The sequence below is a fragment of the Aythya marila genome (assembly GCF_965140915.1).
Source record: "Aythya marila genome assembly, chromosome: Z".
Classification (NCBI taxonomy): domain Eukaryota; kingdom Metazoa; phylum Chordata; class Aves; order Anseriformes; family Anatidae; genus Aythya; species Aythya marila.
In genome coordinates, this window is record NC_139080.1 from 43,918,979 (window position 1) to 43,937,456 (window position 18,478).

At 39.0% G+C, this 18,478-nt stretch overlaps 1 protein-coding gene across 2 annotated transcripts in view; it reads left to right on the forward strand.

The window, feature by feature from the left end:
* Window positions 1-18,214, forward strand: part of NTRK2 (neurotrophic receptor tyrosine kinase 2) — a 200,128-nt gene extending 181,914 nt beyond the window's left edge. For both annotated transcript variants that reach the window (XM_082783494.1, XM_082783495.1), the window contains 2 exons: window positions 15,347-15,505; window positions 16,337-18,214. In XM_082783494.1, coding sequence (XP_082639620.1) covers window positions 15,347-15,505; window positions 16,337-16,522 — 345 coding nt within the window. In that variant the 3' untranslated portion in view covers window positions 16,523-18,214. The remainder of the gene's footprint in view (window positions 1-15,346; window positions 15,506-16,336) is intronic.
* Window positions 18,215-18,478: the final 264 nt, after the last annotated feature.

Sequence of the window (18,478 nt, forward strand, 5' to 3'; positions counted from 1 at the left end):
CTGAAGGACACCTGGCACTTGCTGGGGCAGTGGCATGCCTGCTAAGGGAGGATACCTCACGGGGCATGCACCTGCTGTCTTACAGACGAGCTCTGCAGCTTTTAGCTGCAGAAATTGGAAAACCCCTAATTTTCTGCTGTCCAGGAACAGGAACAAAAGTTAGGAAGACCCTCTCAATTTTTTGCATTTGATAATAGGTCATATATCATGGTGACATTCAGCTGGAGAATAAGAGAGGAAAGAGAGGGGAGCGTTAAATCAGATGGAGATAAAGAGATTTTTTTCTGCTGCCAGCTAGCTTGCAGCACATGGTAGAACTTGACTTACAGAAAAGATGCTGCTTGGAGAGAAGGATGCATTTTCATGGTTACAGAAGACAGGGCTCTACTGGATTCCAGCTGCGATGATGAGAGACATGCTCTCCCCTCCTGTAGAGCATCATGTTTCTTTTGGAATGGTGTTTTTCTTCATTTCTTGGCCTAGTCAGTTTTGTGTGAATGTGTGTTTTTAAATTTCTCTGTTAAACATTTGCAATATTTTGTCCTGGGTTGACAATATTTCAGTCAGAGGTGTGTGCATTTTATGCTACTGAAGAGGAGCTATAAATGTTTTGTGATGTTTCTGGATAAACAATGTAATGCGACAGCCAGAGATTCTTAGAATCATTAATTCTGTTATGATATATACACACTAAAATACTTAATCTGTTAAAGGAAAACAATCTCGGTATCTTAATAGGACATTGACTGGTGCTATTTCAGACTTTGATTTTTTTAGAAAATAAGTACTGAATACTTTTTCCCAGCATTTCACTTTCCATGGATAGAATCCGCCCAAAGAAATTTCAGAAAGACTTGCCTATTAATTAGCCATTTTGCTGTTGCTTGATTTTGTTTCATGTATCAGATAATCCATCCCTTTACCAATATATTTTGGTCCCTATAGTATGTTTTTATGTGCCTTATCTGGGTTCCAGTTGTTTTAAGACATGGTTTATTGATCTTATGTGAAGCATTGTTTACTTGTTTTTCTCTCCTGAATCTCTGTTAAACAAGCTTTCCCTGAGCACAGATCTTCAGTATCTGAGTTGTACATGGAGCACTTCTGGACAGAGGAAGAGTTCCTCCAGGAATTCCTTCTGAAAGTGATAGCAGAAGTACTTCAGGGAGTAGTGGTGTGTCCCTCACTCTGCCATGCTGGCCAGGACCTGAAGCACACAGGGAATCCCCTGGATTTTGGGCTTCTTCTTATTCAATTGAGATGCCACTGTCTGTGGGAAGATACAAAAAGCATTAAAAAACAAAAACAAAAAAACATAATTTTCCCCTCTACTTCCTAGGGCCTCCTTCTGTAGACACTGCTAATATGTTTCTTAAGAAACCTTTGTAGGTTGTTGCTTCAATTCAGAACCAGTTACAAAGATCACAGAATCACAGAATTTTCTAGGTTGGAAGAGACCTCAAGGTCATCGAGTCCAACCTCCAACCTAACGCTAACAGCCCTCCACTAAACCATATCCCTAAGCTCTACATCTAAACGTCTTTTGAAGACTTCCAAGGATGGTGACTCCACCACTTCCCTGGGCAGCCTGTTCCAATGCCTCACAACCGTACAGTATCAAAAAATAATTCTGTAGAATATGTTTAATGTCAGTCACATTTTATTTTTAATTGAGTACAATTTGTTTTAAATTTACATTCAAACTGGAATCTTTTGGGAGCACCAGACTGTTTTGTTTTGCTGGAAAACACTACATTTTTAATTTAAACTTTTCTTCCTTAAAACAGTTCAATTTTGTGAAAATGTTCGGTATTTTTGCCTGATACAGAATCAAGTTTTTTTTCAAAACATCAGTAATGTGCAGATGTGCAGTAAAGAGCAGAATGTGTTCTCTGTCTTGTCTTTCTTTCCTTCTTTCTTTTCTTTCTTTCTTTCTTTCTCTTTCTTTCCTTCTTTCTTTCTTTCTTTCTTTCTTTCTTTCTTTCTTTCTTTCTTTCTTTCTTTCTTTCTTTCTTTCTCTCTTTCTTTCTTTCTCTTTCTTTCTTTCCTTCTTTCCTTCCTTCTTTCTTTCTTTCTTTCTTTCTTTCTTTCTCTTTCTTTCTTTCTTTCTTTCTTTCTTTCTTTCTTTCTTTCTTTCTTTCTTTCTTTCTTTCTTTCTTTCTTTCTTTCTTTCTTTCTCTCTTTCTCTCTTTCTTTCTTTCTCTTTCTTTCTTTCCTTCTTTCCTTCCTTCTTTCTTTCTTTCTTTCTTTCTTTCTTTCTTTCTTTCTTTCTTTCTTTCTTTCTTTCTTTCTTTCTTTCCTTTCTTTTTCTTTCTGTCTTCTTTGGTTGCTTCTTGGAGATGCTTTATAATATATTGTAAAAGAACAAAATAGATTTATTCCCTTGTGCCTGGTCTGTGGTCTTGACCATTTTGCTTTTTTTCCAAATTCTTATTCACGCTGTGTTCCTCTCATCCCCAAATCCTCTTTTCTGTTGGTATTCATCTTGTTTCCTTTCCCCAGTCCTGATTTCCCCCAGGACAAGGCTGTTGAGTTGTTACATTTTTAATAGATGTTTCTTCATCAAAGTGGTCCTCCTGAACATAAAGAGACCCTAATTAGAGTAAGACGTTCTTGTTTGATTAAGTGCTATCAGGGGGAATAATCCCTATTAGGTTTGTTCAACAGGGAGAGGTCTCCCTTGCTTTCTCTAGAGCCAAGGCAGTCCTGGAGGTGATAACTTTCTTCTGCTGTTATTATGTCAGGCCTGTCACAGGAGGACGTGGATGCTGGGAAGCTGTCTGACCCTGAAGAGTAAGAAGTTGGATTGAATTCCATTTACGAATTGTCAGACTTCATTTCTGTTTGATAAAACATGATCGTTACATGGCATATTGCCCCATATGCAGTGTTCATTGTCGTCTCTTTAAAACAGTAAAGAAAGTACTGGAAGCATTATTTTAGGGTTTCAAATTATTATCTCCCACCTGATTATCCTTAGCTCAACAGTTCTGATATAAATCTGGAGTTACCTCTTGCTTTCCATCAAAGATTTAATGCTGACCATAACAGCAATATCTCATTGAGAGTTAAGTACCTTAACTAAATAAACTACAGTGCTTTTACTATTATGCTAAAAATGTTGTCCTATATAAGCAGATGTAGGTAATGTGTCAAAATTTAGTGACATACATTTTACAATGGAGCATCATGGTTTATATTAATTCAATTTTCTCATTACCAAGTTCATAGTTCCCAGCAGCAGAACACCCAATCTCTAATGCAGATAACTATGTGAAGTTTTCAAAAGACTTAAAAAGCAAATAGAAGCATAACAAATCCACTGTTCAGTAACTTGGAGGACATTTATTTAAAATGTCAGTATTCACTTGCAATTATAATGATAGTAGGGCACTCTGTTTTGTCACTATTAGCCAGTTAGTGCTAAGCCAACCAGGAAAATGAGCTTGAAACTTGGAAAACACTTGTTTCTGTATGCTAGAGTACTCATACAGAACGGATCTTGCACAATATTGTAGGCTTTCAAACTCAGAATTGTTATGGGAGGAGGAAGATCCTCTCAGAAGAGAATTTAGTGGTGCATCTGCTTTTTGTTAACCAAAGCCTCCTAGCTAGCTCATTGACTGATGTTTCTTGAAGAGGAACTCCTATCAGACAGAGAGTAAAGGGAAATAAAATGGGGTTGCAGTCAAAGTACAAGGTCAAGGCTAATGGGAACCCCAGAATCACCCCCTTCTGTAGGCCATGGTGAGACATAAAACAAAAATATTCTGATGGATACAAAATCCACTAAAGTTTGCAATGGAAATAACCATAGGGGCAAGGATTTAGGGGTGGGTCAAGGTTGCAGCCTAATGTACAGAGAGAATAATAGATTAGCCTGGCAAGAAAACAAAGAAAACTATACTGTGAGGCCTGAAGCGCATAACGTTTTAATAAGAACATCATTGAGTGTACTGTGTGGATCATCCTAAACATGTCCAAAGAATGTTATAAAAGTAGCATGACTTTAAATGGAAATGCAGGCTTTATGGAACAATATTTCAAAGTTTTCATCTGAAGCAGACAAAAATATTCTGAAGTACACATGACTCACAAACAGCAGTAGGCCTACAATAACTCACTATCATATAACGCAGTTAAAGTAAACACATTCATAATTTTTAAAATGTGCCTAAAAAAAAGTGTCATTGTTATGCAATACATGTACTACAAAGGTGCTCATGAGATTCATGCATAGATCAGAACTTCATTAACTTAGGCATTACATGAGCATTGGTCGAAATCTTAGTGCCAAGCTAGGTTAAATATGACTTATTTCAGCAACAATTTTTCAAACATTCTGATATGGGAGCCCTAGCCCAAATTATTCCTTTATTGTGAAAAACACCGGGTTTGTAGTCAATCTCAGGACAAAAAAATAAATTCTATCCTATCCTATCCTATCCTATCCTATCCTATCCTATCCTATCCTATCCTATCCAACCTATCCTATCCTATCCTATCCTATTCATATGTATATATAGGTGTATATATATATATATATATATAATCTTAGTAGTTTGAGACATTCATATTTTAAGAAAAGTATTCACTGATTCATTCATTTCACACTTGGCTTATTTTAAATGTCTCAAGGACCTCCTTGAATTTAGGGAGCTTTGGAGTCTGGGAATGCTGTATGTAATATTTGTATAGAAAATCATAGAGCTAACTTGTGCTTGTAATGGTAACAATATATTAAAAAAAAAAATCTAACTACTTTTGTTTAAAATTGCAGTAATATCATTTGTTTACATCTCTGAGCCATAAAAAAAAAGGGGGGGGGGGAGGGTCAAACCTACAAGGTCTCAGTTTTACTATAGATCCTACCTTTATGTGAGCATTTTCAGAAACTAAGCTTAAAATCACATTTATGCACAGATTTTGAGTTATTAATAGCATCACAGCAGTGCAGCAAGCAGAGGACTTAATCTTTAATGGGATTCTTCTTCATCCAGAGAAGGTGAGCGTACATGAAGAAGGCACCACCTCAGCACTGCATGGTTACTGTAAAGAATAGCATCATCCTAGGAGAAGGTAGCAGATTTTCCAGAATGTTCCCACAAGGTACTGCAAAAAGGGAAAAGCAGGACAAGTAGGTGTAGCTGGCCACTTCCTTCCCACCCATCTCTTCTCTCTTGTCCATACACCACCAGTGTTTGGTGAAGGATGTGCGGAGTATGCTGTTCAGTCTGTGGTGTGGTGTGGTGTGGAAATCCAGATGTCCCCTACCTGAAATACAGCAATCTTGTTATAGACTACAAAATCCTTTCAAAGATGGCTATGATCTTCTTCTGTGCCCCAGGATCCTCTAGTAATGAACCAGTTCAACAGGCTTTATGTCAGAAAGCCAAACCAAATTAATGCTTCCAGGCCCTTTGCTGGTGTAAATTCTCCCTTAACACCAGTGTAGAAATACAGCCAAGAGCTATAAAACATTTTCATCACTGCTTGGGCCGTACTTTGACTGTTGTGTCCAAGAAAAATATTTTAAACATGGCTTGAGGAATAATTCAACATATGAATTAGATAACATCAATATAAAATTTTGCAAACTCCGTAAGAAGAAATAATGTATTTTTTCTGTAATAGCAGTTACTGGTATTTTTAATGATCATGCTGTGCATCATTTGATCATATTACATGTTGTTTAATGGACACCTCATTCCAGAGCAAATGCCTGTTTCAACTCATAGAGTGATGTCGTGGTATAAATGAGGGGTCAAAAACTAGAATTCACAGAAAGAAAACAATAGAGGGTTGTGTTTTTTTTATGTTCTATTTTAGTGAAACTTTTTTTTTTTTTTTTTTCCTTCCCAGTTTATGTAAAGAAATTATGGTCCAGAGAAAGTGAGAATCAGAAAGCATCAGGAAGACTGCAGAAGATAAGGATGACAAGGACCTTACTATTCACTTGCTTATTGACATCTGGTTGAGAACCAATATAGTTTTTCCTTTCTCAGCTACCTGCTTATGTAGATGACTAGCTGCATAGACTACCTTGTTGACAGCATCAGTGTAGACATTCTCAATGTGGGCACTGAAGACAGATCAGTACTGTGGTTGAGGTCATAATTTACTTGGTCTTCAGGCAAATAGAGAGAAGTGTGCACAGAAAAGATCCTTTGCTCTGAAATAGTAAGGTACTTTTCTTCCTTTGATTCATGAAGCCTTGTTGATGCTATGCTTCCCACTGGAGTACATCTCTGAACTCTCTTCACGTAGTCACTAGTTGGTAGATTTGATATGACATAACTTGCCCAGCATCATGCATGTAGTCTGGGAACAAGCCAAAATAGCTGACATAAAATCACTGAATTTCCTATCCCCATTTTGCACTGATCATTCAACACTTTTTCCACCTGTGGAAAAGATGTGTCAGCTCAGTAGGTATGCCCATATTTTTAGTATTTGTGAAACTAAAGACTGGCCATATATGCGCCAGTCTTGCGCATGCATGTGTGACAGTTGCCCCATATATGCGTACTGGTAAATGGAGTCAAGTCCAGTTGGAGGCCAGTCACTAGTGGTGTTCCCCAGGGCTAGGTGCTGGGGCTGGTCCTCTAATATCTTCATCGATGATCTGGACAAGGGCATTGAGTGCACCCTCAGTAAGTTTGCAGATGACACCAAGCTGTGCGCGTGTCGATCTGCTTGAGGGTAGGAAGGCTCTGCAGGAGGATCTGGATAGGCTGCACCGATGGGCTGAGGTCAACTGCATGACGTTTAACAAGGCCAAGTGCCGGGTCCTGCACCTGGGGCGCAATAACCCCAAGCAGAGCTACAGGCTGGGAGAGGAGTGGTTGGAAAGCTGCCAGGCAGAGAAGGACCTGGGAGTGATGGTTGATAGTCGGCTGAATATGAGCCAGCAGTGTGCTCAGGTGGCCAAAAAGGCCAACAGCATCCTGGCTTGTATCAGGAACAGTGTGGCCAGCAGGGCTAGGGAGGTGAGCGTCCCCCTGTACTCGGCTCTGGTGAGGCCGCACCTCGAGTACTGTGTTCAGTTTTGGGCCCCTCGCTACAAGAAGGACATGGAGGTGCTCGAGCGAGTCCAGAGAAGGGCGACGAAGCTGGTGAGGGGCCTGGAGAACAAGTCCTACGAGGAGCGGCTGAGGGAGCTGGGCTTGTTCAGCCTGGAGAAGAGGAGGCTCAGGGGTGACCTTATCGCTCTCTATAGGTACCTCAAGGGAGGCTGTAGTGAGGTGGGGGTTGGTCTATTCTCCCACGTGCCTGGTGACAGGATGAGGGGGAATGGGCTTAAGTTGCGCCAGGGGAGTTTCAGGCTAGATGTTAGGAAGAACTTCTTTCCCGAAAGGGTTGTGAGGCATTGGAACAGTCTGCCCAGGGAAGTGGTGGAATCACCATCCCTGGAAGTCTTTAAAAGACGTTTAGATGTAGAGCTTAGCGATATGGTTTAGTGGAGGACTGTTAGTGTTAGGTCAGAGGTTGGACTCGATGATCTTGAGGTCTCTTCCAACCTAGAAATTCTGTGATTCTGTGATATATGTGTGACAGTTTTTTAGTCTGGTATTTATAAACTGTGTAAGTTAAACATCCAGGGAAAGGTGGAAAGCCTATCTAACAACAATGAAAGAACTTGAATATCTGAGACAATTCCACTAGAAATTGTAGTGCTCCCATGCGGTGTACGTTACAGAAACACTTCTGTGACTCAGAAAGGAAAAGAAAAGCTACAAACCAAACTCTGTTGATCCCCTCTTCTACCATGATGTAATTTGATGTGACCAATAGAACCAGACATGCTATATTAGCCTACTGTACAGTAAATTAAAAAATAATAATAAAATGTGATTTTCAATAAAAAATATGGGAAAGGGTTCTTCAGACTTGACATCAGGTGTGGAGATTTTCTCATGAACACAAACTGGCTTTCAGAGTTTGCCCTAGTGTACCTGCTACTAGTTGATATTGACTGTGTGGTTCAGTTAACATCTCATCACATTATACCACAACCCCGCTTTTTATAAAAGCAATCAGAAGTTAGAATTTTAGCTATGGTAGAGACTCACAGAGTCATTTTCCAATGCACATTAAGATTACTTTTAATATGTCTTTGGCTCCGGTAGCCCAGACTCTCTGGGGTTAATGGAAAAAGTGGAATTTGATATATTATAAACTGTTTGCTTTGAAAATCACAAAGACAGTAATGTATTTCATTAATATTGCATTGAAATTTTGTTTTGCTGATTACTTGGACACATTAGATGATCACCCCTGAGCCTGTGAGGGTTTTAACATGCCCCGTTTCAGCTTCTTGTCTGCCGGTACCTCATACCTCTCTTCATCCCCAGGGGTACAAGCAGCAGATACTCAGGTGTTTATAAGGGAACAGTAATAGGGAACAAGTGTCATAGAAACCATGGTTTGGAAAGCAGAACACAGGACTTCCCATGAGCTCAATATTGTGAATTACTAGTCGTGACACTTGGAGTGATCGGTAACTGTATGCTGTGGCATAACTTGATATGGGAAGTTAGGAGGATATAAGGATTTTTTTGTTTTTTTTTTTTTAGGAAAAATAACAAAAACACCTGGTTCCACAGGCCAGCTTTTCCATGGTAAACCCTTCCTGCTCTTTCACCAGGGTCCTGAATTCCCATCTTCAGAAATTAATCTAGATATCCACTGAACTCATTGAAATACTCTGTTCCAGTTGCCTTTCCCATCAATTTACCACAGTGTATTTCCTTTTGTTTTCACTTAAATTATAATTTATTGTTTAAGAAGATAAATTCTTCTCATCGGAAAGTAAAAGTAATGATAACCTAAAGGAATTGATTTATTTTTCATTCACCCAGCATTCATCATGGAACACTGATGAGCTGTAATACATTACATCTCATTGCTGCAGGTTTCCATATAGTTAAACTTTCCTTCTGACCCTTTGACTTGGGACAAGTTTTTGTTTAATCAGAAATGCAGATTGTATCACCTTCTTCTGCACTTATCTTACATCAAGGACATTTCATCTTCCATTCTTGGAAAGCTAAGTTCCCCATAGCTTCATAGCTACTACAGATTATTAATTTTCCTTTATGTTTGACCAACCCAATATGATGCTGTGTTGTGTAAAACACAGTGATAGATATAGGTTTTTTATTCTTTTAACTTAGCATTTTAAAAGAGGTTTGCTGAGATGTAAGATAGAATGGGTCATTCACATATTTTGATTTCATCTGGTTAATCTCCTTCATTCCATCCTTTTGGCAAAATTACTTCTATCCCCCTGTAAGTGTTGCTGAGACACTGTATTTTGCAAAAACATATGTCCTGTCTACACAGGGACACATGAGCAGGTTCTCCAAAGCAGAAGCTCTTCTCCTCTAGGATTGTGTGAGTAATGGGTGCCTGAGGAATAGTCCGAAAACAGTTTTAGCATATAGTAATATTTCTCTCATCTGTGCTCTTAGCCTGCAGCAGTCTACTGCTCAGGCACTTGCTGGGCCAGAGATTTTATCTTTGTGTTTGATAGCCCTAGTTAGATTTTATCCTTCATGAATGTGCTTGATCACTTTTTGATCCCAGTTAAGCCCTGGGTGTTTGCAGTATCTTGTGGCAATGGGCTCCACAAGCAACTGTATGTTACATGACAGTGCCTGGTTTTGTTCATTATGAACCCTGCCATCTACAAATTCCATCTCTTGTTTTGTGACTCTCACATTACAGAAAACTGTGAGCAATTGTTCTTTCTCCATCTTCTCCATGCCACTCATGGCTTTACAGAGATTATTGAGACAAATTTTATCTCCAGTGACACAAAGTTGACACAACACTGAACTCAAGTTGAGCAACTTAACAGAGAATTGAAGGTGTAATAAATGTTATTCTGGACATTGTTTCAGTTTTCTGAGAAGACCTGGTAGAATTACTTAAGAACTTTACACATGAGCCCCTCTTGAATTAAGATGAGCTAGAGCAGTGTTAAAGTGAAAGGACATTTCTTTAGTTATTGCATATAATCTGCTCTATTTCATAATTTATTTTCATAATTCATAACCTCTTGTGCTTGTTATCCAGACTGACTGTGAAAATAATATATTTCTTTTCTGCAAGTGGCAGGACTGATGATATTTTAAGAGAAGACACTGACTTTGTCTGCAAGGCCAGGGCATGAAAGAAATGAAAATAACAATTATTGATTTTTTCTTGTGCTGCAAGAAACACTTGCCAGCATTTTATGAGCAGGAGAGAGCAGATGTTCACCAAGAGAGGAGAGGTTTTCAGTTTTAGCAGTAAGACGTGATAGTCTTTGCAGAGAACATTTCTTTGCAGTTACATCATCCTGAGATGGGGAAATAAGTCAGAAGACCCTACCATAAATAGTGGAAAGTACCATGAAATGCTGTAATCCCTCAGTATCCAGGAGGATACATTCTTTGTTAGGAGTGGGTAAAAAATGGGTGAAAAGTTGTAGCTTGATCCTCTTTATAGCTCTTTATAAGTACTATAAAGGAGGCTGTAGTGAGGTGGGGGTTGGTCTATTCTCCCATGTGTCTGGTGACAGGACGAGGGGGAATGGGCTAAAGTTGCGCCAGGGGTGTTTTAGGTTGGATATTAGGAAGAACTTCTTTACTGAGAGGGTTGTTAGGCATTGGAATGGGCTGCCCAGGGAAGTGGTGGAGTCACCATCCCTGGAGGTGTAGCCACACACAGAGTCTGTTTCTTCCACATCCCTGTAGGTTGGCTTCCCTGCCTCTACCCACACCCTCCTGTTGCCAGTGCTTGTTCTGTGTAAGTAAGCATATCCATTTGCTCACAATTGTCAGGCAACAGAACTTTGTGTTCCCATGGTGGCTGGACAGTGGTAGTTGACACAGTGACCAGAGCATGGTATTGAGAGATAGATTTTCATATGGCATATGGCAATTACATTGGCCAGTTGCCTTTAGCTTGATAAGCCAAGAGCTCATGTCTGTAGCAATAATATTAATTGCCAGAAAGCTGGTTTTACATCGCATGGATGGATGGGTGGTCAGACAGATAGACATGTGCAAACTCTTGGGCTACAGCAATCAGCTTCCACAGAATTACCTACTACCGCCCAAGTTTCTTTCTTAAAAGAGAGGCTGCCATATTAGACAAGCCTCACAATCTCCTAATGCCTGCAAAGAAAGATATGGAACATACAATGCCAGAGAGTGATCAAACTTTAGCTAACTTTGGCATTAGATGCCCTGCTTCAAGGCTAAGACATGATGATTCTACTTGAAGTTTGATGTTTGTTATTAGATGGAAACAGTGTTCAAGATCTGCTTACTTGGCACCTTTCAAAGTAGTAAATTAAATTAACAGATTAGTGCTGAAAGTGATGACAAGTGGAATGATGTTGTGTTTTCAAATGTGTAGCATCTTATACATGGAACAATGTGGCAGTTTCTCCTTAAGTGCTTTTTTGGAGAACAGTATCACAGCTCACTGATCTGGCATAGTAGTCTCCTCCCTGTGGATAGTTTGCACATTGCAGAAGCTAATTCACTAGGCTTTCTGGTTTACATTCTAGCCCGATATTGCTAGTAAACATAACTAGTAAACTTAATACAAGGCAGGGCTAGGGAGAGCTTGCTTGCATACACTGACATATAGAAGTAAATACTTAAGTCACAAAAAGGATTCATAGAAGTGCAATTCTAAATAAAAAATGAACCATTGTAATGCAGCTGCCTTCAGGTGAGTGTAAAAAAAGTATATCCTAGTTTGTATCCATAAAATGGTAATTTTTGCAGCATTTTTACAGCTATAGTAAAGATTTTAAAATGATAGCATATTAAGTTAAAACTGGAATCCTTTTAAACATGCCATAACTTTAGGTAGATTGAATATAAAGGTGTTGTTCACCTGCAGTGGTGGTCTGCTTAGCACATGAGCATTTTAAAATGATATGTATCAAGCAGCACTGCAATTACAATGTGCACATCAGGGATGAATCCTGCAGGATGCTGATATCTGAGAGCCATGTAATACTTGCATTTCTTATTAAAGCATACACAGAAGGTATACCTTTGAAGCACCCAGAACCTTTAAAGTTTAGTCAGCGTACTCATGTTTTCCTTCATTGATTCTACTTGGGAAACACCCTTTAGCCTTGCTGAGAGTTTGGAAGCCACAGCAAAAAGGCACTCTACCTCTCGTTGCTGCTATTATGACATAGCTGTAGGTGCTTGGACTCAGCAGTCCAATAAAGATCAAAAGAAGCTCACAAGTGACCGGCAATTTGTTTCAGGCAGCCTGAGAACAGCCATGTCAAGCCCCAGGCTTCACTTCAAGAAGGTTGTGGTGCACATGCTTCATTTTAAGCATGCACCTAAGACAGCCCTTAGTGCTTTTCTGAACCAAGTAATTGTGCATGTAGAAAAATTGCCTTTGGCCAGGCCCTGACCTGTGTTTTTGATGTGGCTGAACTGAAATCTGAGTTGAAGGTGCTCTTGGACCAGGGATAGAAGATGCTCAGCCTGCCACAAGTGATGCTCAGTGTTGCCTCTGTTGCAATGCCATCTGGCAAGAAAGCACCTCTTCTAATACTAGTATTGGTATTTTTGCAAAGAGGTTAAATATTATTGTCACAAAGACTTTGGCATTGGAGGTAACTTTGGCTAATATGATAGACATGGACAGTGATAGAGGTGGGACACCTCCAGACTTCTATTAGTGAAACAGTACTCTGCCCAGTGAAGTGTTTTGCCTTCAGGGACAGAAATGGACACAGCTTCAGGCAAGGTGATGTGGGAAGAACACCAAAGAGCCCTGTATTTTGTGCATATCTGTAAATTGAATTCATGGTAAGAATTACTACTGATGAGTCAGTCTTGCTATGACTGTGAAGAGAGGCAGTTAGGTCTGTGATGTTACAGATCACTTCATTGTGAATCCATCATTTGGTGGTCATATGTCATAATCACTGTAGAGGTATTTATTGTACTGAAGGACTCTAGAAATCAAGCACAGAGTTCTACCACAAGCACACTGTGCTTCTGTAGCAAGGAACGATGGGAAAGATTTGGAGAGTGATATTTTTAATTGCTTTTTAAAATTCTCTTAATGTGGGATGTGACAAATAAGAAAAAATAGGGAGACTTATTTTATTGTTTATAGCTTTCATTAATTTTTAAGGAATGAGTCAAAGAAATTGCTTAAAAGAACCAATTGTAGAGACTATATGATGAGCAGATCTAAGAGCCATTTCAATATTTAATGAGACCAAAAGCCTCTCATCACTAATCATCTTTTAATGGCACTTGCCCTTTGGCCGTGTGTATGTGACTGCCTGTTTCAAAGGGACTAACTTTTCTGACTTTCTAATGAAATACCTCTCAAGACAGGAGTAAAAGTGGTGATTTGGAGCTGTTTGGTTGCCATGCCAGCTAGTTTATGATGAGGTGGGAAACTGAAGCTTTGCTTGCATCTCAGCAGGTTTGTGAGTTATTTCAAACTCTCCACATCATTGAGTGATTTCTTGGTCAAAGACAATTAAAAATATTAATGAACATGGCTGTACAAAAATTGTGTGTATCAGAGAGGTAAACTGTATCACAGAGACAAATTGGCCTGATGGAAAAAATCACTAAAAAGTACATATTCACTCTGTCAATGGACTGATGACATGTATGTTTTTAAGTTAGACTGAAAGCTGTTGGAGTTGGATCCCCTTTTGAAGGGCTCTAAAATCTGTAGAGCAGCCAGTAATAAGTCAGAAGCAAATCCACAGTGCAGTCAGGAATTAAACTTGGGAATGCTGCCTTTCACCTAATATCTCAAAAAACAAAACAAAACAAAACAAAAAAAACACTCCTCCCTCACTTGCATGGCATCTCAGACAGAGGGAGGAGAAGTGCCCTTGTAATAGACTAAGTGTGAAAGTCCATGAAAATTTTGGCATGACACTCTGCTTTTATGGAATCAGTAGTGACAGTTGACTTGTGGTGATGTATGGAACAGGACTGAGCTCTAGAAGCCATAGCTGTATTTTTGGTATGCTGCACTAACACCGAATTGCTGACAAATAGCTGGAAACGGATGTTCTGAGTGATTTAGAAATAATGTGAACCCTGACTGAACTTGAAGTGGGTCTTCCTTCCATTTGCCGTTTTTACGTGAGAACAAGGAGGGCATTATTTATAACAACATATGTAAAGTCCCACAAGGAGAAATGATATTTTGAATTGACAGAATCTTGAAAGTGCAAATGTGGTTTTATAACTAAACACATTTTCAGACAGGAAAATGAGAATTAATCAAAAGTTAGATGTCCTTGAAGAAGCTTTCCTTTTTTCTCACTTCCTTGGAAATATTTACAGCTGTCTTGATGTAAAAGTAATCAGAATGCCTATACATCTATATCACAGTAGCTGAGCCAGTTGTACTATTTAAAAAGTACTTGAGTGGATTTCTTTATTGATGTGATCTGGTCAGAATGGGACATATCAGGAAAAACGAATTGCTTAGAAACTGGAAATAACTGTTTTATTTATTTAAATTATGGTTAGGTAACTGGACTTTAGGAAAGCATTCCAGGGGAAATGAAAAATGTTTTAAATGATTTTCAGAAAGGCATTCTTTCCGTAAGAAAAAATAGTGAATTCAACATGAGTTGATTTGAGATGGGAGTCCACATCTTACAATTTTTTTTTTTGTTATCAAGGGAATATATCCAAAAACCCGAAAATTTTGTAAAACTATGTAGGACTGGGTTGTTAATGTGGGAAAAAATATTTTGATGCACTGATTAACTTTGGAAATTATCGGCAAACAGTGTTGGGTTTTCTTGGTTTGTTTGTTTTCAATCACAATTAGGAGATTAAACCATAAAGAATTTAATTCTACTGTGTCAAGCAGTCAGACCACTGTGGATTTCATGTGGTATCACTGATTTTGTAGAAAAAAATATTCAGTGCAGATTTCATTGCATGAATCTTTTTATAGTTTCCAGAGTCTTAAAATGGAGAGTAAAACTAGCCTAATTTGAAGTGGGTTGCTAGGCTTGAATTAGTTAATAATTTTATAGGACATTAGTTCCTTGGGTGAAGGGTTCCAAGTAAATGTTAAAGGTGAGTTCGTATTTCAGAAACAGTATCTGTGGAGATTCTACTGAAAAACCTATCACAGGAGGGATTGTCATTTGAGGAGAGGAGCTTGGATCACAGCTTCCCAGCTCTTAAAAGCTCTGGGTAGAAAATGGCAATATATGGGAAAAATAGAAACTGTATATTCGCATAATTTAACATCTTGATACTCTACCTGGTGAGGGTCTTGAAGAATTATTTCTGACTCTTTCATTTGTTCTTCTCAGGTTGGGGGTCACACCATGCTGCCCATTCGCTGGATGCCTCCAGAGAGTATCATGTACAGGAAGTTCACCACAGAAAGCGATGTCTGGAGCCTGGGGGTTGTATTATGGGAAATCTTTACCTATGGCAAACAGCCATGGTATCAGCTCTCAAACAACGAGGTGTGTATAATACATTCTCAAATTGCCTAAGAGAGGCTTGCATTGAAACTGATGGTATGTATGGCTTCTCTCAAGGAAAGACAGCAACAAATTTATTTAGTAAAGGAAAAAACCCCAATGTCAAGTATTTATTGTCATAAACATTGTGGTTTAATTTCTTCCTTTTCACCCTTTTCTCCACAAGGTGGATGGAAGTTGACCAAGCAGAACTAGGTCGGAATGCAGCTTTTTCCTTTGTATTTTATAGAGTCTGCTTTGGTGACCGAGAAGGACCATGAGGCAATGAAAAGGAGCTTAGCAGACTCCAGAACTGTTTTTGGCTGATTTCAACTACATATCATTTCTGCAAAGTGATTGTTCTGAACCACTTCTGAATAGACTGAGGGAATTTTGAGATCTCTTAATGCACAGGGAATCAGAAGTAACCCCTGTGCAGAAATTAGCCACAGCAACACTCAACAGGTGTAAGGAGGGAGGGGTGCTGAAGTGCTGTGTGAGGAAAGTGAAAACTTAGCTTCTTTTTGAGATGAAGCGGGGTTGGCAGACAGGCAGAAAGGGAATGTATGGGAGTGCTTCTTGACCATCATTTCCTTAAGGGTAAAAGGGGTGACATGCATGAAGTTAGTATCAGTGAAGTTACTGCTCTTTGGTGATATATGTTTACAGTGATTTTTTCTAGATGCTGCCATGCATCTACCTAGAAATGCAACCCTTTGTACAGTTGACTGCCACCAGTGAGGCTGCTGGGGCTATCAGCAGCTAACACTTTCATAGATGAGCCCTATTTAGTTGGCAGAGCTGTGCTGATCCTTTGCTTATGATTTCTTTTAGGTGATTGAGTGCATCACTCAGGGCCGAGTCCTGCAGCGACCTCGCACATGCCCCAAGGAAGTGTATGACTTGATGCTGGGCTGTTGGCAACGGGAGCCTCACATGAGGCTCAACATCAAAGAAATCCATTCCCTCCTCCAGAACTTGGCCAAGGCATCTCCAGTCTACCTGGATATTTTAGGCTAAAGTCTCCTAGCATTTCTTCTTATGGGCTGTGTGAATGAATGTGTTCAACTGCCGCTGAACTCCATTAAAATGTGTTCTTAACTTTGACAGTATTAATGACAAAGTTGCGGAGAAGCTTTCAAAGGGCAAGCAATGTGCACTTCTCCATCCGTAGACACAGTATTGACTTTTTAGACATTACTGAGACATATCTCTTCTCTCTCTCCCTCTTTCAGTTCCTATCATCTTTTTCTTCTCTCCTGTCTTTCTAATCAATTTGGCTTCTGCATTATTGTAACTCTGCATAGACAAAGGCCTTAAAAACCTGATTTGTTATATCAGCAGACTCTGCAGTTTGCTCACCACAACTAACAATGCCTTGTTGTATTCATGCCTTTGATGTGGATGAAAAAAAGGGAAAATATATTTGACTCGAACTTTGTGATACCTGCTGTAAAGATACTGAGAGTTTCTATGGATTCACCTCAATTTTTTTGCTTCAGAATGTGGGTGGAAAAAGAAGACTAGTATTCTCTACATAAAGAGTATTCCTTGCGGAGATAAAGCCAGATGGAAACAAGACAGTGTTGTGTGATCCACTATCTGGAGAAACTATGGGATCAGATGGCATCAAACCCCACTAAAAACATTGAAATGATTTGATGGAAGGCAAGAGGAGGTTTAGCACTTTCCCTGGAGAGTCTTTCTGAAGAGTAAAGGGATTGTTCAAGGAGGCACTTCGCCAGTACCTTTCATTGCCAGATACAAGTCTACGGCAAAAGGGAAAAAGATGCTGCCTGCACTGCACACGATTATGTTACAACATGAGAAGTAAACACATGCCCTTATTTTGTCTTCTGGAAGGATATCGTCATGCCACTGGTATAAAATGTTCTCCAGCTAGTCTTTTTTAATAAAGACTGGAGCTAGGTACAGCATTAATTTCAGGATCACACATCAAAACTAAGGATTTTGATAAGACAGGACAAGCTATAGATGCTGGAGCAGGTGTATCTTACACTCTGCTTGACCAGCAGCATATTCCTTCCTTCCTCAATCCTTTTTCTTTTTTTTTAAACCGTGCGAGCAAACTGTGCATGGTCTCTGTCGATAAATGCCCTTTGTGCAGAAACTATCACTCATCTTGTAGTACTCTCTAGTAGGCATAGCGAACTCATAATAGTATAACTTATATTTCATTAAATGGGGATAATGAAAGACATTAGCTATGTTAAAATGTCTTTACAATGTTACAGATACAATAGGCTGATACTACATGAATAATCTAAAGCATGGAGTTCACTGGTTATATTTGAGCCGTGGCGGGGATAGAGTGAGATCCTTGGGGAAAACAAATAACTCTGAGGTTATGGCTTACTATTCAGAGTGCAAAGACCCTGAGCTCAGCACCATGTTTGTATTGGTACTAGTGCTGTCATTACTGACATCCAGTCTTTCTTAAATACTTTATTTTTTGGTTGGATGGGCATTGTTTGTGTACATTTGCATGGCCACTGTGTTGATGACAAGTGCATGGGCATATCTGTTATTTTTCAAACCAGAAGCTGAGGATTTCAAATTTAGAGTTAGGATTATTTTTAATATGAATTCTTACAAAAGAAAACCTACCTTACCTATTCCTCAAGACTTTTGCCTCCCTCTGTGAGGGGGCGTTACTGCAAAAAAAAAAAAAAAATTAAAAAAAAAAAACAACTTTGTTTTCTTTTTCTCTTTTTGTTATCTCTTACTGATATGAGCCAGATCAAAATAGTCCTTCATTTTTGCATTGGGGATATTTTATTTAATAAATTAAGCATTTTATTTTTGTAAGTGTTCCCATAACACATTTAATATATAATTTGCATGCATATATTATTTATTGAGGCGCTTTAGTTTTTTTTTTTTCATCAGAAGCTTTTAGAGCTAACTTATAAAGATTTTGAACATTTTCAGAAGAAAACGGTTCACTGGACAGTG